At 47.0% G+C, this 16396-nt stretch overlaps 1 protein-coding gene across 4 annotated transcripts in view; it reads right to left on the bottom strand.

The window, feature by feature from the left end:
- Positions 1-1191: 1191 nt before the first annotated feature.
- BCO2 (beta-carotene oxygenase 2) overlaps positions 1192-16396 on the bottom strand; it is a 91758-nt gene continuing 76553 nt past the window's right edge. For all 4 annotated transcript variants that reach the window (XM_038380550.2, XM_038380553.2, XM_043501061.1 and 1 more), the window contains 8 exons: positions 16197-16299; positions 10874-11002; positions 10522-10682; positions 9647-9814; positions 8853-8990; positions 7729-7911; positions 3200-3310; positions 1192-2794 (listed from right to left, as the gene is read on the bottom strand). In XM_038380550.2, the coding sequence (XP_038236478.1) occupies positions 2681-2794; positions 3200-3310; positions 7729-7911; positions 8853-8990; positions 9647-9814; positions 10522-10682; positions 10874-11002; positions 16197-16299 (1107 nt within the window). In that variant the 3' untranslated portion in view covers positions 1192-2680. The remainder of the gene's footprint in view (positions 2795-3199; positions 3311-7728; positions 7912-8852; positions 8991-9646; positions 9815-10521; positions 10683-10873; positions 11003-16196; positions 16300-16396) is intronic.

Below are 16396 nucleotides of genomic sequence, written 5' to 3'. Positions count from 1 at the left end.
TTTATGGCTACCTTTCTGGTAATGAGATGGCCAGAACTGAAAGAGATATATTTCAGGTGTGATGATAGCAGTGCCTTGTAAAGAGGGGCTCTTTCCTACCAAACCCTACTCAGAATCTTACTGCCCGGGGAGACATCTGCAAAAGAGACCAGACTCATGTCATTAGCTGCCTTCTTCCCATGCTGCAAGCATCTTTCCCCCGCCCACATACAGACACATCTTGGACTGTTTCAGTAACCTTACTCCCAGATTTCTCCCTCCCAATAAGCACCTGGGGGTTGGGTTACTTGTCCACAAATGTGTTAGCCTAAGTTGAATCTTATTTCATTTACCGCCCCTAGAGCCTTTGAATTTCTCTGCCCTCCTTGGTGTCTGCATCTCCTCACCATTTAGTGTTACCTGTTGGATTAATTGTTAGCCCTGGGCAAAGGGGCTGGATTGACATGGCCTGTCCCTGTTCTAAGGACCTCTGTCACAAGGACGTGGGCGATGTCAGCTTCCTCCAGTCACAGCTGCTTTCCCTTGTCATGGAAGCCCCTACACTTATTCCATCTGTGTGGCCCATTCATTTGTGGGTGCTATTTGCAGCAGTTGAGATGGCTCTGAGGGCCCAAGATAAGGCCTGGTTTAATTTGGAAAGAGCTGGCTTAAAGTGTTTGCAGTGAGAGGGGGGCCTTGCCTGTGGAATACTCTCCCCCTGCTTTGCCACAACCCTAGTTTAAAGCTCATTTCTCTTCCTTGGCTTTCTCTGGGGCATGCGGGGAGATGAGTAGTAGGATCAGGCTCGGGCTAGAGCTTGTTATTTTGGGAGAGTTGCATCTGAATTGCTGTGCTAATTTGGTAATCTGTTTCTTTATTTGGCCTACATGATGCTTTGGAGCTAGGTACAAAGCAGAGCAGGCTAGCTTGTGTGTAGTGAACACCAGCCGCCAAAGTCCAGCAGCGGAGGCTATGCTCTTCACTCAGGGAAGGGGGGTAGTGTAGTATCTCTGAAGCAATACATGCCCAGGGGACTGGATTTCTGCCCCTCGCACCTGTATCAGTATGAACAACTGCAGAAATGTCTGGGTGGGTTTCTCTATGTTATTATGGAGGAGCTCAGAAGAGATGATCATAATGGTCACTTCTGGCCTTTAAAATGTATGATTCGAGAAATCCCTGAGCAAGAAATTGAGCCCGTTCCCCATGTAGCAATCACTGTGAGCAGTCTTTTATTAGTAGAATCAGACAGATAAGTTGCTGTATGGGGCCTCCACAAACAAACAACTAACCCATTCCCTCTTCACCCATCCCACCACAACTAAAGCATCTGAGCATAAGAGACTTGCCCATCTACCTGAAAGATGAATGAATGAGAGTTATATTCGACTGGAGGAAGGTCAATTAAGGCAATGCCCTCTAAGTGTGCCTAAGCAGAAAAATAAAAATAGCTATATTTGACACCTGCTGGTTTCACTGTGGATTGTCGGGGGCATGACGGATGTGTTGACCCATGCTGATTTCATGACAGGATGCGGTGTGGGGGCATATTTGACTCATGTTGATTGCACTGGGGGGTGTAGCAGGGATGTGTCAGGGGCATGTTTGAGCCATGTTGGTTTTACTGGGGGACATGATGGGAAGGTGTCAGGGGCATGTTTCACACACTAGTTCTGCTGTGGGCACATGTCAGGGATGTGTTTGCCCCATGCTGGTTTCACTAGGGGTGCATGGCAGGACACAGAAGAGGGGTGTTTGACCCACACTGGTTTCACTGGGGGCGTGGCAGGGACACAGCAGAGGGGTGTTTGACCCACACTGGTTTCACTAGGGGCCGTGGCAGGGACACAGCAGCAGAGTGTTTGACCCACACTGGTTTCACTAGGGGTGCGTGGCAGGGACACAGCAGAGGGGTGTTTGACCCACACGGGTTTCACTAGGGGGCGTGGCAGGGACACAGCAGCGGGGTGTTTGACCCACACTGGTTTCACTAGGGATGCATGGCAGGGGCATGGTCTGAGATATGGAGGGTTTCAATGACAGGAAGGAAGCATGGGATGACACCCATCTTTTTTCTTTGAGTCATGATATTTGCACAGGTTGTTAGCGCACAGACAGACTGGAACGGACATTTTCCAGCTGCCAAGTAGGGCAGCTCCCTCTCTGCTCTTCCTGGCTGAGTTGAGACAGTTTCCTGAAGAAGCAGTGGCACACTTGGGACTCGGAGGAGGCAATTTCCCCTCCTTCCCTTGGCCCCTTCTCGCCTTTAGCTTTGTGCACTAAAGCCAAAGCCACCGCTCCGAGCAGAGCTGCTGACTAGCCTCTCCCGCTCAGAGCGCATTGCTGCTGGGAAGAAGCATGCTCTCTTGGCACCTGCTGCCTCCCTGGCCTGCCCAGTTCTTGGCAGCACGGGGGTTACAGCAGACTGGCAGAGCAGGACAATGGAGTGAGCCAAGGCACTGGGCTCTTCTGGAGAAGGGGCTATCACCTTGCGCAGTATAAGCTTCAGACCCATTCACTACGCATTAATAATACTGCAGCAGCACAGAGAACAGGTTTGGGGGCTACAGAGGCAGCTCCTTCATAAAAGGCACAATGCAAGAGCGAAAGGAAAGGAAAAGCAGAGATTCACATTGGGCTTCACCTAGCCCTGAGCTCCAAGAAGCCAGGAGCTTCTAATATGAGATAGCAGGCTTCTCCATTAACGTGGGATAAAGATGCCATGGAATCCATAAGGCATTTGCACTGGGACTTCTGCGCGGCCCAGTTCTCTGAAGGTCTCTGCATCCAGGACAAGCAGGAAAGTGTTTTGGTTCTACAGAATGAAAGACAGCAAGAGGAATGACAGTGCTGGGTTCCATTCTGTCTTCCCATCCCCAATGCATCTCCTACTCCACAAGGAAGAATCTGTCTGCACAGCGAGACTGCTCAAACCAGTACTCAAGACAGTAAGCCAGAACCAGTGCTACCCACACATACCCTCAAAGCAGCTTTGACTCTGGAAACTAGGCTGCTATTTGGAATCTGATGCTCTGCTGCGATTGACAATTGCAGAGGGTGTAGTGACTGCAAATAAACTCAGCAGTACAGGGACTGGAAAACAGATGAGCATGGGGAATAAAGTGTTGGGACTGCCCTCTCGAGGGCACCAAATCCAATTCTATGACTTAAAAACCACACAACAATTTCTTGCTACTTGTGAGATGTGAGAATGAGTTACCTGCAAGGGTGTGACCACTACAGACAGAATGACCCCACTGTCTTCTGCAGTGGCTTTAGGCACTGGCACAAACACGGGTTCTGAAGGGTAGAATCCATCCTCTTGCCAAATCTAGCAGGCCAGGAAAAAAAAAAAAGAGACAGAAGAGATGCACTTTATAATGATTTAGATACTGCTGATATCCAGGTTTCAGAGTAGCAGCCGTGTTAGTCTGTATTCGCAAAAAGAAAAGGAGTACTTGTGGCACCTTAGAGACTAAAAAATTTATTAGAGCATAAGCTTTCGTGAGCTACAGCTCACTTGACCTGAGTCAGGATCAAAGCCCATTTGTATTGTCCAGAAAGGCAGAGACACCTTGTACCCTGAAGAACTTACAATCTAAAGCCCTGATCCTGCAACTAGCTCCACACAGCTGGACCTACTGAAGTCAGTAGAGCTCCACTCAGGCAGATCCCTGTGCCTATGATGAACCCATTTATTTCCAGCCCATGACTAGCTGATCATCAGGGTTTAGAAAATCCCTTAAAAGCTGAAGAGTCTAAAAGTCGACTGTAAATCTAGTAACACATGCTGTTGCTGTATTCAAGTTTTTGTTTTGTGGCAGTCATTCATTTTAAAGGTCACATGCTTATTGGTACACTTGTGCCTATTATCAAGACTTCTTGGCAATTAAACATACAAGCGATTCAAAAAAAAAAATGAACCCCACTGACTTACTGAAGCTGCCTACACAGAGCTCCCTGCAGGATTGGTCTAAATTAAGACAAGATGCAACAAGTGGGGACAGCAAACTAGTGGAGGGAATGCAGAAGGGAACAAAGGGGGCATAGACCAGCTCTGGACGTAGTGAGATGCTTCATTCACAGATGGATTTCGCTCTGTTTTTCAATGACAGCACATCAATAAAGCAGCGCTGAGTGTCCCCATCTAGCCTTCATCCAAGGTGAACAAGAAGTCAAGCGTTTCCCATTATCCCCACACCTATTGGAGCTAGATAAATCAAGAGCAGGACTGAGACAGACATTTTCCCACTGGTAGATAAAGAGAAGAGTAGCATTAAAGAGAGGACCACAACCGAGACATCCCCTCCAATCTTTCATATGCACAGTGTCACTAATTACACTAAACAGGTGAGGGTCATTTACTGAACACTAAAGATTGTGAGAGTTTTCAAAAGCATGATCAACATTATTATTCATTATTTCTGTTCCAGCAGCATCTCAAGTTCCCAGCTGAGATTGATGCCCCATTATAACATTTGGGATGCGGGCCCCGCAGCCGGGGAGGTGAGGCGCGTGCTGAGCGAGTGTGGGGACGGTGCCTGGGCGCTGTGTGGGGGCAGGGCGGCGGCTGCAGAGGACCCTGCTCGAGGCTGCACGCTGGCTGGCGCGCCGCTTAGGGGAGGGGCGGCACAATCCCCCTCTCCAGGGTCCCTAACAGCCAAACAGCGACCAGCGTCAGGCTGCAACAGGCGGAGGGGGGAGGACTGTGCCCCCAGCACCGCCTCCCTGATATACCCTGAGCTGCCCTCTCGGGCTTCCCACCTTCCACGTTGCAAGGCCGCTGCGCCAGGGCCCCATCATCACCGCAGGACTCCAGCGCTCTGGGGGCGGTGAAGTGGCTCCTGCGAGGCAGGCAAAAGAACCCAAAGTGACCTGCCTAATATAATCAGGGCAGGGGAGAGCTCTCTGACTCTGATCCTGGGGGAATCCACCTTCACTGTGCCTAGCCTAGGGCTTATAACGCACGGAGGACTTGTTCTGATTCCATCCACCCGCATTTCTCTGTCCCAGCTCACCCCCCGCCCCCACGCCACGCCACGCCACCCTTGCACTCTCCCTCTCACACGTGTCCTTAGGATCAAGTCCCTTCTGGTGAGCCCTTCTGCTGCAACGTGAAGGTTTTTAACCATCAGAGGAGTGAAGTTTTGGAATAACCTTCCAAGGGAAGCAGTGGGGGCAAAAGATCTATCTGGCTTTAAGATTCTACTCGATAAGTTTATGGAGGAGATGGTATGATGGGATAATGGGATTTTGGTAAGTAATTGATCTTTAAATATTCAGGGTAAATAGGCCAAATCCCCTGAGATGGGATATTAGATGGATGGGATCTGATTTACTATAGAAAACTCTTTCCTGGGTATCTGGCTGGTGAATCTTGCCCATGTGCTCAGGGTTTGGCTGATTGCCATGTTTGGGGTCGGGAGGGAGTTTTCCTCCAGGGCAGATTGGAGAGGCCCTGGAGGTTTTTTTGCCTTCCTCTGTAGCATGGGGCATGGTTGACTGGAGGGAGACTTCTCTGCTCCTTGAAGTTTTGAACCATGATTTGAGGACTTCAATAGCTCAGACATAGGTGAGGTTTTTCATAGGAGTGGTGGGTGACATTCTGTGGCCTGCGCTGTGCAGGAGGTCGGACTAGATGATCAGAGTGGTCCCTTCTGACCTTAGTATCTATGAATCTATAAACACAGCGAGAAACAGGCCCTGCATCAAAGACAGGCTAAATAGACAAGCAAGGCACAGGGTGGATACTGAGTCATGAACTGACTTGCCCAAGGTCACACACCAGGTCAATGGTAAAGCCAGCAACAGAACACAGGTCTCCTCTATCCCAGTCCAATGGACCACCCAGCTGCTTCTAACACAGACCACCCGGCCACTCCTAACACAGAAACTGTTATGATCTGCAGGAGGATCTTCTGGATTCTAGTTTCTAATCTGATGTTTGCTTTTAAAATAGGAATTCTTTATAAATGCTGCAGCAAGACCAAGCCTGCACCAGGTTTTTCTAGGTCTTGTAAAATTTGCTACAACCATTAAGACATTGCCAGTAGTACAGAAAGGGTAACTGAAATTAACTCATCTGTTTTGATTTCAGCAATAACATAAAAGGGAGAAAATGTTTGCTAAATAAAAAAGCACCAATTAGTAGAGAGATCACCTTTCCTTTTCTGAAAGCTGTCAAAAACAGTAAGGAAAGTAAGAGATGTACTTGAGTGTACTAAAAATCATGAAGTCATTACAGCTTAAATATTATTTGTTAGTGCTCTGGTGAGTAGGGCACTGATCTCTTGCCAGCTCTACCACAGATTTGCTCTATGACCTCGAACAAGTTTCTTCACTTCTTGTTCATCCCCCTCCCTTCTTCTGTCCTGTCTATTCATCAGGGCTGGGATTCTCTCTGAGAGAGAGAGAGAGAGAGAGAGAGAGAATGTGCATGTGTGTACAGTGCCTAGCACAATGGGATCCCGGTCTCAGTGGGACTTCTGGACACTACAGTAATACAAATAATCAGTTAATGAACCACTGTTGCAAAGCCAGGACAGACTGAGCCCAACACGGGTTTCTTCCTGCACAAAGAGAGCCTTTTCAAAAACCTGTGATATTTAGAGCTTCCAGAGGCTTTTCCCAGCCAGATTATGACAATCTGGAGAGAGAGAAAATTTTCAGGGAGAAGTCTTGCCCATCCCTGTAGTGTTCAATAAAGAACTTGCTTGTGTTTTTAAAGCTTGGGGAAATCTTACATAAAAAGGGAGACACCAGAATAACTACTTTGCGTTTAATTCATATCTTGCATCATTTCGATGCCTCTGTGGGAGGACATTCTTATTTCACCATAAACACGCCCCTGTTGTGATTTTGCCTAAGGTAATTCATTCCAATTAAAGCTAAAACAAAACAGGATGACTTTATTCTAAAATAAGAGTCCACACACAAACTTGCATTGAATTAAACCCAATTGAGGACTTATTTCAGACAAACCCCAATTCCCTTTGACCCCTTAGCCTATTAGTGTTGACAAGGAAATACAGGTCTGGGGTTTAAACCCACCAAAGCAGGAAAACACTTGTGGCTATCACAGCCCCATTATGCCACTCAAGGTCCCACATCACAGGCCTAGAGATTAAGATCTGTCCCAGTGAGGTATAGTATAACTCTGCCTAGTCACATACTGCACATTGGTAGGGCAGAACACGCTAGCTTTATGTTCATTGCCCCAGACCACAAAAGCCTGAATTCCAAGTGCCCTGGAAGCATCACCTCCACATTGTGAGTTTCACTGTATTTTTAGAGTCATAGAGCTTAAGGCCAGACAGGCCCACCAGATCAACTAGTCTGACCTCCTGTATATCATAGGCCACCAGCACCACTCAACGCCTGCACACTGAACCCAACAACAATCTTTTGGTGCACACATTTCCGGTGCTGTGTTCGTTGTGATAATGTGGCGGCACACTTTTTAAGATCATCTTGATCCTGTCTCCATACCCAAGCCCCCTTCCCCTGCCCTGGTCTGTCCAGAGACGTCTGCTTCTTGTGTTAGAGTGTCACATTGACGCAGTGCAGGGCAGAGAATGGAAGTGTGGGCCCAACCCCAGCCCCTCTGTTAAATAGATCCCAGTGCTGATGAGTGACAGTGCTGCCTGGGCTGCAGGAGGTCAGAAAACCCACAACAGCCAGTTCACAGGCTGAGTCATTGAATGGGGACAACTCCAGGGTCTTAAAGAAGAAGATCCAACTGCGTCACACCTTTATTTTCTTGGTTTCTGTATCCATCTTGATCAGCGAATCCCCCACCATGTGCCGAAAGCCGCAGCCATAGAAGAAGCGGTACTTCCTGCCGTTGCACTGTGAGTAGTTAATCTGGGGGAACTCCAGGCCCCCTACCTCCTCCAGGTCCTCGGAGTGGAGATTTTCATGCATGCACCAGACCTAGGGAAAGCAACCGAACACAAGGGTGTTACTGAGCCCTGACCTGGGACAAATGCTTCAATGCTAAACTGGTCTCATACACATGCTACCCAGCTATTACAGGGAAGATGAAATGTTTGGCTTTGTTCCCTGGACACCTCTAGCCAGCCCATCTCAGAACCATACTGGCTCCCTTATCCACTCCACCCAAGGAAAAGACTTACAGCATTCTGGCGTTTCAAAAGGGTCCATAAGGCTGAGCTATGGGGGAAAGTCTCCATACCAGCATCAGCACTCCAATGTATTGTACAGCACCTTTCAGCTTACAGGATCCTAAAGCACTTGACAAGATGATCCAGGGATTGCTCCTCCACCACTGAGATGACTCCACCTCTGGGGCTATGTCTACACTGCATAGTAAGCCCAGGTCTGTGGGACCTGGGCTTGCAGACTTGGTGTGTCCAAGTCTGTGCTTGAGCATCCACATTGCACTGCAAACCCGGGCCTCCCAACAGCGTTAACGTGTCCATACAGCTCTACACAGACCTGAGTCAGCCCTTCTGCTTCTGGGTGGAACACGGGAACTGATTAACCACCCACTGCAGCACTACACAACGGTTTAGAGAAGGAGGCGAAGAGCAATCTTGTATCCAACTGAAAATGCAGGGTGAATTTTGGGATCAAAAGACAGAATTTGGCCAGTTACACCAGGACTAACACCCCAACTCATTCCAAAAGTGCCACAGGGGCTTTAGTGACCATGTGGGGTCAGGATCTTGGTTCTACATCTCATCTAAAAGATAGCATCTCCAGCAACACAGTGCCAGGGCTTTGTACTGACTTCCATCCAAATACAGACAACCCTGATTCTGCTTAGGTGGCAAGATCTAAAAAGATCACAGGACAAGACAATACAGGTGCAAACAACTTTCAATGTAGTTATTTATGCCTTTAAGACATACCGTCCCATCCGCCTCTTTCACAGCACTTGCTGATGTGTAGGGCAAAGGGCTGAGGTTCTGCCCCATGGGCATGCTTGAATCCACATTCAGGGGTAGAACAAAGCGGCGGGGGAAAGCTCTGGCTGTCGAGTTATAGATCTGTTAGGAAAACAGGAAGTTTCAGGGAGAGAGAGAGAGAGAGAGATGAACAGGTTGGTGAGCTCAGTCCCCGGGGTGGAGCATTAGACTTTCCCCCCATTCCAAGACTACCTGCTCTCTGATTATTTGTATTAGCACAGCACCTAGAGGCCCCACACTGAGATCAAGACCCCATTGTACCAGGCACCGTACAGACATAGTGAGAAATAGTCCTGCCTGAGAGAGCTCACAGTCTAAATAGATAAGACACACAAAGAATGGGAGGGGAAACCAGCACAGAGAGGGGTAGTGCCAAGTTCACCCAGCAAGTCAGTGGCAGAGCCAGGAATAGAAGCTTGGTCTCCTGACTCCCAGTCGACTGTCCCATCCACTCTGCCTCTCCCTCCCACCCAGCACTTTCTATTCCTTCCTCCTGGCCATTCCCCTGGCCCTCCCACACCCTTCCTTGGCTTAATGTCATTGTTACTTAGATACAAGTTTACAGCTTCTAAAACAATGAAACATTCTCATTTTGCCCACGATAAGAGTCACACACAAATCAATGAGACCAACTAACTCCAGGGACTGTAAAGCTCCCTCTGCATTTCCCAGCCTTCAGCTCAGTCATCCTGGGATCAGCAGGTCCCATACAACAGACACAGAGGCAGGAGCTTTACCTGATCCAGACCCTCCCCAGCTTTGCGCAGGTTTTGAAGCTGGTAAGTATGCAGGCTCTCTCCATCATCCTGGCAGCAGAGGTCAAGGACCACACAGCCCTGATCTTCAAAGGCATTGATTTGATGGAAAGTAGCAAATGGCTTGCTGCAAAACTGCCCTGGAAGCAGCTGCAGTGAGACAAAAAACAGCTTTGTTTCCCGCCTCCAGCAATCTCAGACCCTACTTGGGCCCTGGAGAGTCCCATTTTCCCTTTCCATTTCTCCAATCATGCTTTTCGCACACAGAGATAGCATCTCCAGCACCAGTTGTCTTAGACCCCAGCAGAATAACAGTTTCACAGCCAATTATGGGCAGAACCAGATTCAGGAAATCTGGAGCCCAAAGCACACCATGACGAGGCCCCTCCCACCATGCACCACCCCCCACCTGGAGTGGCAGTGGAAGGGAACCCTTTTCACCTCCCAGAGAACTAGGGGCAGTGGCCGCAACACCCACGTGGCACCTCCTGGGGAACTGTCACACTCCTCACCCTACACCTGGATCCCCAGGTGATTTGGCAGGCACATCTCAGCCCTTGTACCTGCAACTCCAGGACTGCTTCCCAGGAGCCCCTAATTGCCTGTTGCTCTACATTCTTTTAAGGGGCAGCAGAGAGATTTCTTGCATTTGCCTCTGCTTCAGCACCTAATAACTCCTCACCCAGGAAGCCTAACCATTCCCTGGTTTTCAAGCCAATACTGCGGTAGTTCCTGAACTGACCCATACAGCCCAGGTTGCTGCTGCCAAAAGCCAGGGGCATTTCCTGTGGGCTCTAAGATTGACTGAACAGGAGAAATCTAGGCCTGCGTAACAGCTGGAATAGCAGAAGATTTACCTCTCCCGTGTGCTTATTCACCACGTGGAAGCGGGTTTTGTACTGAGGCTCCCAGTTTATCCCATCAGCAATGGGCTTCCCAAGGAGCTTGGATGTGATGACCCGAAAAAGATTAATCTTGATGGGCTGCTCAATGAAGATCACGTAGTTCTCACTCATTCCTGAATTGACAGAAGCGGGAAATCAAAACATTTTGCTCCAAAAGGCAAATGAGGTCACGAGAACTGCTGGGAGTACGGGTGAGTGAACAACCTGCCTCTGCTACTAGAAGCCAGTATGGCAAGTTGTAGCTTGTAGGCTGTGTGCTGGATCTGCATGCATAAGACCTAGTAGAGGATGGGAGGCACCTCACCAAAGCTGTGATAGTAGGAGGGTTTCATCTTCTCTGCCGGAGCAATGGAGCACAGAACTTTTGCTCCCTGTAACGTGTCATTGTGGTTTGACTTCTGCGGAGGAATCTGAATAATGTTATAGCTGGAACCTGGAAAGGAGAAACCATGTCCATCAACCCAGAGACCCAGGATTGACCCAGTCAGCACTTCAGGGCAGGCACCAAACAGGTCTGTGCATTAGACCTCTCCGTGTTCAGAGTCCTAATGGATCAGTCTTCAGATACAAGACATGCCAGATGAGATTTTCAAAGCCAACTGGGGGATTTAACCACAAAATTCCCACTGGAATAAATCCCCCAGCCAGCTTTAAATATTTCAATCACCCACCCCTGAATCCCATCAGGTGCTGACAATAAATCCCAGCTAATGAGCTCTTAAAGCTTTGGTCAGATTCATCCAGTACTACAAATCCCCACTTCCTGTGGGGCACACACTCACGCCTTCTCCTTTCAAACAGTCTTCCTATTTCTTTTACTTATTGGGCACAAGGCAAGGAAAACTCCTCTCTAGTCATACGTTCAAGTTCTCCCAAACCCATTCCTTCTGTCACAGTATACAGGCTGGCCAGAGCATTCCAGTTTGAGATCAACACAGTATGGCAATTATTTGATTGTCCCAGGAGAATACCATGTTGACAAATACATTTTATGAACAGGAGCTGCAGTGTTAATGCCTGACCATACCCTGACACATGCTGAAATTCAGATTCAGTTCACAGCAGAACCCAAACCCACCCCCACTTCTCTATCCACCTGCCAGGGGTGCCATTTCAGATTTGAGTAGGGGGAGGCAACTTTAACTGGGATTCCAGGGGCTACTTAGGCACCTGAAAACTCTAGGGTTTTGTTGCTGATAATAATTTAGAAATTAGCTAATAGGAGCACTGTATCTAATTCCTATATAAAAAAGAGGATTAAATAAATTAGACCCACTCACCTCTAATACTAACATATTCTCACATCTTGTGTCGAATCACTTAAGGGACACCCAGGGTAGGTTTAAAATTGTAATGTATATTCTCTGTTACTAACTCTTAAATACAACAATTGTAGAAAAATCTAGATTACCACTTTTTTGCAGTTCATCAAGTTTGGAATAGCTTGGAATCAGTTAACTTTGGAAACATCCTACTAGGGCAAGGCCCCATGAGTTTATACTGCACCTGCCTCACTACAAATAATGGACTAGAAACTAACCTTAAACAGGAGTGAAACTGACACTCTCCAGTTACTTTCACAGTATTGCCAATCCCAAATGTTCAAAATCATGAATCAGGCTCACCAAAAATGAGATTGGCTTTACAATCATGAGATTATGTAAAAATAATAGATTTGGTGTTTTTTTTAAATTTGCCTTCTGCTTTTTGAGCCTTTAGGGTGCACTGGGGTCACATTTTGAATCTTTCCACAGCCATGAGGGCTAGAAACTTCATTTTTCTTTAAGAATAAAGGCTGAAACCATCACATATCCACTTGACTCCAGGAGCTGAGGCTTTAAGGAAAACAATTAGCATGAGACTCATGACAAAATCATTAGAGTAGCAACACTGCTTTTACTTCTGTTTAAAGGCTAGTTACTTTCCAGAAGGCTATTAAGCACAGCACAACAGTGATTGAGTTGCAGTTCTCACAGGAGAATATTTAAAACCAAACACCAAGAAAATTTTGTATTTTAAAGTTGAGAAAAAACCTGACACTTCTGAGGTATCTCAGGGCCAGTACAGGCAGGAATGGAAAATAATCAGGCACAGGAGTTCTGGGCAGCTCTTTCTCTAGAAAGAAAGTTGGAGAGTCAAATCTTCTAGACCTTAATCCAGTAAAACTTCTACTCCCCCCGTGGACTTTCTGTATGACCTCAGGCCAGTGTCTTAGGGACAGAATTTCAAAGGTTTTTAGGCACCTAAAGATGCAGCTAGGTTTACAAAGGACCTAACCTAGTAGGTGCTTATGAAAATCCCAATAGGTGCCTAAATGCCTTTGAAAATCTGGCCTTTAGTTTCTCTGTGCCTCAGTCCCTGATCTGTACAATGGGGATAACAGCCCTGCTCTACCTCACCAAGGGGTTGTGAGGTTAGTTAAATAGATTAGACCTTGTGAGGCACTCAGATACTGTGTTCAGAGTAGCAGCCGTTTTAGTCTGTATTCGCAAAAAGAAAAGGAGTACTTGTGGCACCTTAGAGACTAACAAATGTATTAGAGCATAAGCTTTCGTGAGCTACAGCTCACTTCCGATGCATCGGAATGCATCCGATGAAGTGAGCTGTAGCTCACGAAAGCTTATGCTCTAATACATTTGTTAGGGAATGCATCTGATGAAGTGAGCTGTAGCTCACGAAAGCTTATGCTCTAATACATTTGTTAGTCTCTAAGGTGCCACAAGTACTCCTTTTCAGATACTGTGGTGATTGGGCCACAGGGTAAAGTGGGAAGTTCTCTATACCACTACTATCCCTTCCCCTGGTTTTGACCCCTTTTCATTTATGCCCCCAAATCTCACCCTTTTCTTAATATAACCTTGGCTCAGAGGACTTGGCTATATTTTTTCTGAGTCCCCTGCGTTCCCTCCAAAACAACTTTGCCCACTCTCAGGGATTCCTGTTTTACAGGAAGAAAAGGAGTACTTGTGGCACCTTAGAGACTAACAAATTTATTAGAGCATAAGCTTTCGTGAGCTACAGCTCACTTCATCGGATGTCACGAAAGCTTATGCTCTAATAAATTTGTTAGTCTCTAAGGTGCCACAAGTACTCCTTTTCTTTTTGCGAATACAGACTAACACGGCTGCTACTCTGAAACCTGTTTTACAGGCTAGACTTCCAGATCCTTAATTTAATCACCAGCCCTTTCTTATCTCTTATCTTAGTCACCCTGCTTCTATTTGTAAACAAAATACGGACTCCCTGCCCCAGGGGCACATCTCCTCTGCAGAACTTACATTTCACACTAATTCTGTGCTGTAGTTAAGAGCTCCACCTGAGAGCTTGCACATCTCCTATATGAAACTCTCACCGCCCTCCCCATTAATGGGTGCCCCGGCACCTGCCCTCATGCTGAAATCTACGCACAGCTTCCAGCCCCAGAACATGGGGCCCCATTGGATTCTTTCATCCATTACAGCAGCAATTTCTTCTGACTTGTTCCAAGTCTCACGAATGGCCATTTCCACATAGCTATTGTCAGGCTCTGCTGTTTTCTCTGCCTCATTAAGAGAGTTGGAGCCACAGCACCAGCTAAGCTGAGCAGATAACAAAAAGCCAGTTTCCTACAACAGGGCTTCAGTCAGAGGAACTGAAATCAAACCTAAGCATTTGTACTAAGCTCATTATCACAGCATCTGAGCATCCACAACAATGGAATGAGGACTCAAACCAGCCTCACAGCTCCTGGGTCAAAGGGAGAAACTAGAATTTTGAGTCCAGGTGAAATTTAATGATGCTTGTCTACGGAATCTGATCCCCGCCCAAGTGGGATTGATGGCTTGGTAACTCGGCCACCACAAGGCATATGCTGTGCATGACCCTGTGGGGGAATATGAAGCTACATGCTGCTGAAGCACAAAGGAATTAGCACAACAAGAATGAAAGAACAGCAAAGCCAGGGAATTGTTCGGTGAATTGGTGCATGCTAGCAGTGTCAGGTATAACAACACAGGGCATTAGCTGCTTTCTCTGGGCTGAGGCACACTGGGGAGGAATGTCTTTATGCAAAAAGAAATTAAAGTTGGTTTTGAAGAGCCACTCGAATAGGGTCATGGTTTTGCACAATATCTTCCTTCTATTGGAAAATCTGCTACAGAAACTGATCCCACCCTAACCCCTGGCTGCAGAGGACAAAGGATGAGGATCAGTCCTGGCACCTCAAGTGCAAGGGAATATGGACTAATAGGTTTTCTCCCACCACACTCCCCCATCTGTAGGAATTGACACATTGGATCACACAAGTGGTCTGTCTAGTTCACTATTGCAGTGGCCAGTACTGGCTGCTTCAAAGGAAGATTCAAGAAGCCCTGCAGCTTTGGGACAAATTGCCACCAGGGAGGTTTCTTCCTGTCTCCCAGTAATCAGAGGTTGGCTCATGCCCTGAAATATTGGGGTTTATCTCCCATCCAGAGCTCTTGGTTATTTTAATCCTTGCTATTCTAAATCTTCTTGTTATCCATAGAAATGTCCTGTTCTGAAGCCTGCTAAGCTTTTGGCCTCATAGACATCTTCTGGCAATGATTACTACAGGCTAAATGGGCATGACTGTATTTTAAAAAGTATTAATCCAACTGTGCCAGCGTTTAGTCCTTTCAATAAACACCTTTATTCAGGTTTGTTTCTGACAGTTGTCCTACATCAATTTCACACTGTTTCATAACTGGGAACTGCAGAGAGAGTAGCTACAGCGCTGCAGATTTGGTGGTGATGCTCGAATGCGCATAATTTGGCACAACTGAGAATAACTAGCAAGGAGTGGAATACTTGTGGCACCTTAGAGACTAACAAATTTATTTGAGCATAAGCTTTCGTGAGCTACAGCTCACTTCATCGGATGAATGCATCACTTCATCAGATGCATTCATCTGATGAAGTGAGCTGTAGCTCACAAAAGCTTATGCTCAAATAAAGGTGTTAGTCTCTAAGGTGCCACAAGTACTCCTTTTCTTTTTGCGGATACAGACTAACACGGCTGCTACTCTGAAACCTAGCAATGAGTGGGGATTTCCCTATGGTGTCCAGGAAGGATCAATGCACTCACTCTACTGCAGGCTACTGCCCTCATAATAATTTCTCTCTTCCCATAAGGAATGCTTGAAGGCCCCAACCCAAAGCCCATTTAAGTCAATGGAAAAACTCTCATTGATTTCAAAAGGCCTTAGATCCAGCTCTGACACTTTATGTAACTTCCTTAAAAAGCATCCTCTCTCTACCAAACGGATCCACATGTATGCATGACACATCTCATCCCTAGCCAGGGCAGTGCCTTGAGCGTCTTCCCCACCGCTCACAGAAAGGTCTGTGCTCACTGGAATGAGGCAGTCACCCAAATCATATTACCTGAAGAGACCAAGCATTAAGAGAACAAATGTCATGGTGAGAATTGATGGCAGCCACAATTTAAGACTGATTCTGCTTTGCTGTCATTGTGTGCCACAGAGAAATGGGAGCTTCCTCACTTTGTTAGACTCCACCAAAAACCCCTCCTTACAGAAGCAGCATGTAGTCTGCCTAGCCTCCCTGCAGGACTGGCCCTACCTCACTCCACCCTGCTTCCCAGAGCAGTTTACCCTGCCTAGCCTCACCATGTTTCCCATAAGAGTTGCCCATGTTGTATGCTGTCCCATCAGGCTCATAATGTGGATGGGCTGTTGCTCCATTCACCACAATGAATTTGCTCCAATCCACCTGAAAATTCAAATATTTCAGAGTCAGAGCAGGAATCACTTCCAAGCAGCAGTCATAAGCCAAGAAGCAGAAAGTCACATCCTTACATTCCTTCTAA

The sequence above is a fragment of the Dermochelys coriacea genome, chromosome 22, assembly GCF_009764565.3.
Source record: "Dermochelys coriacea isolate rDerCor1 chromosome 22, rDerCor1.pri.v4, whole genome shotgun sequence".
Lineage (NCBI taxonomy): Eukaryota > Metazoa > Chordata > Testudines > Dermochelyidae > Dermochelys > Dermochelys coriacea.
This window is presented reverse-complemented; position numbering and strand designations above follow the sequence as displayed.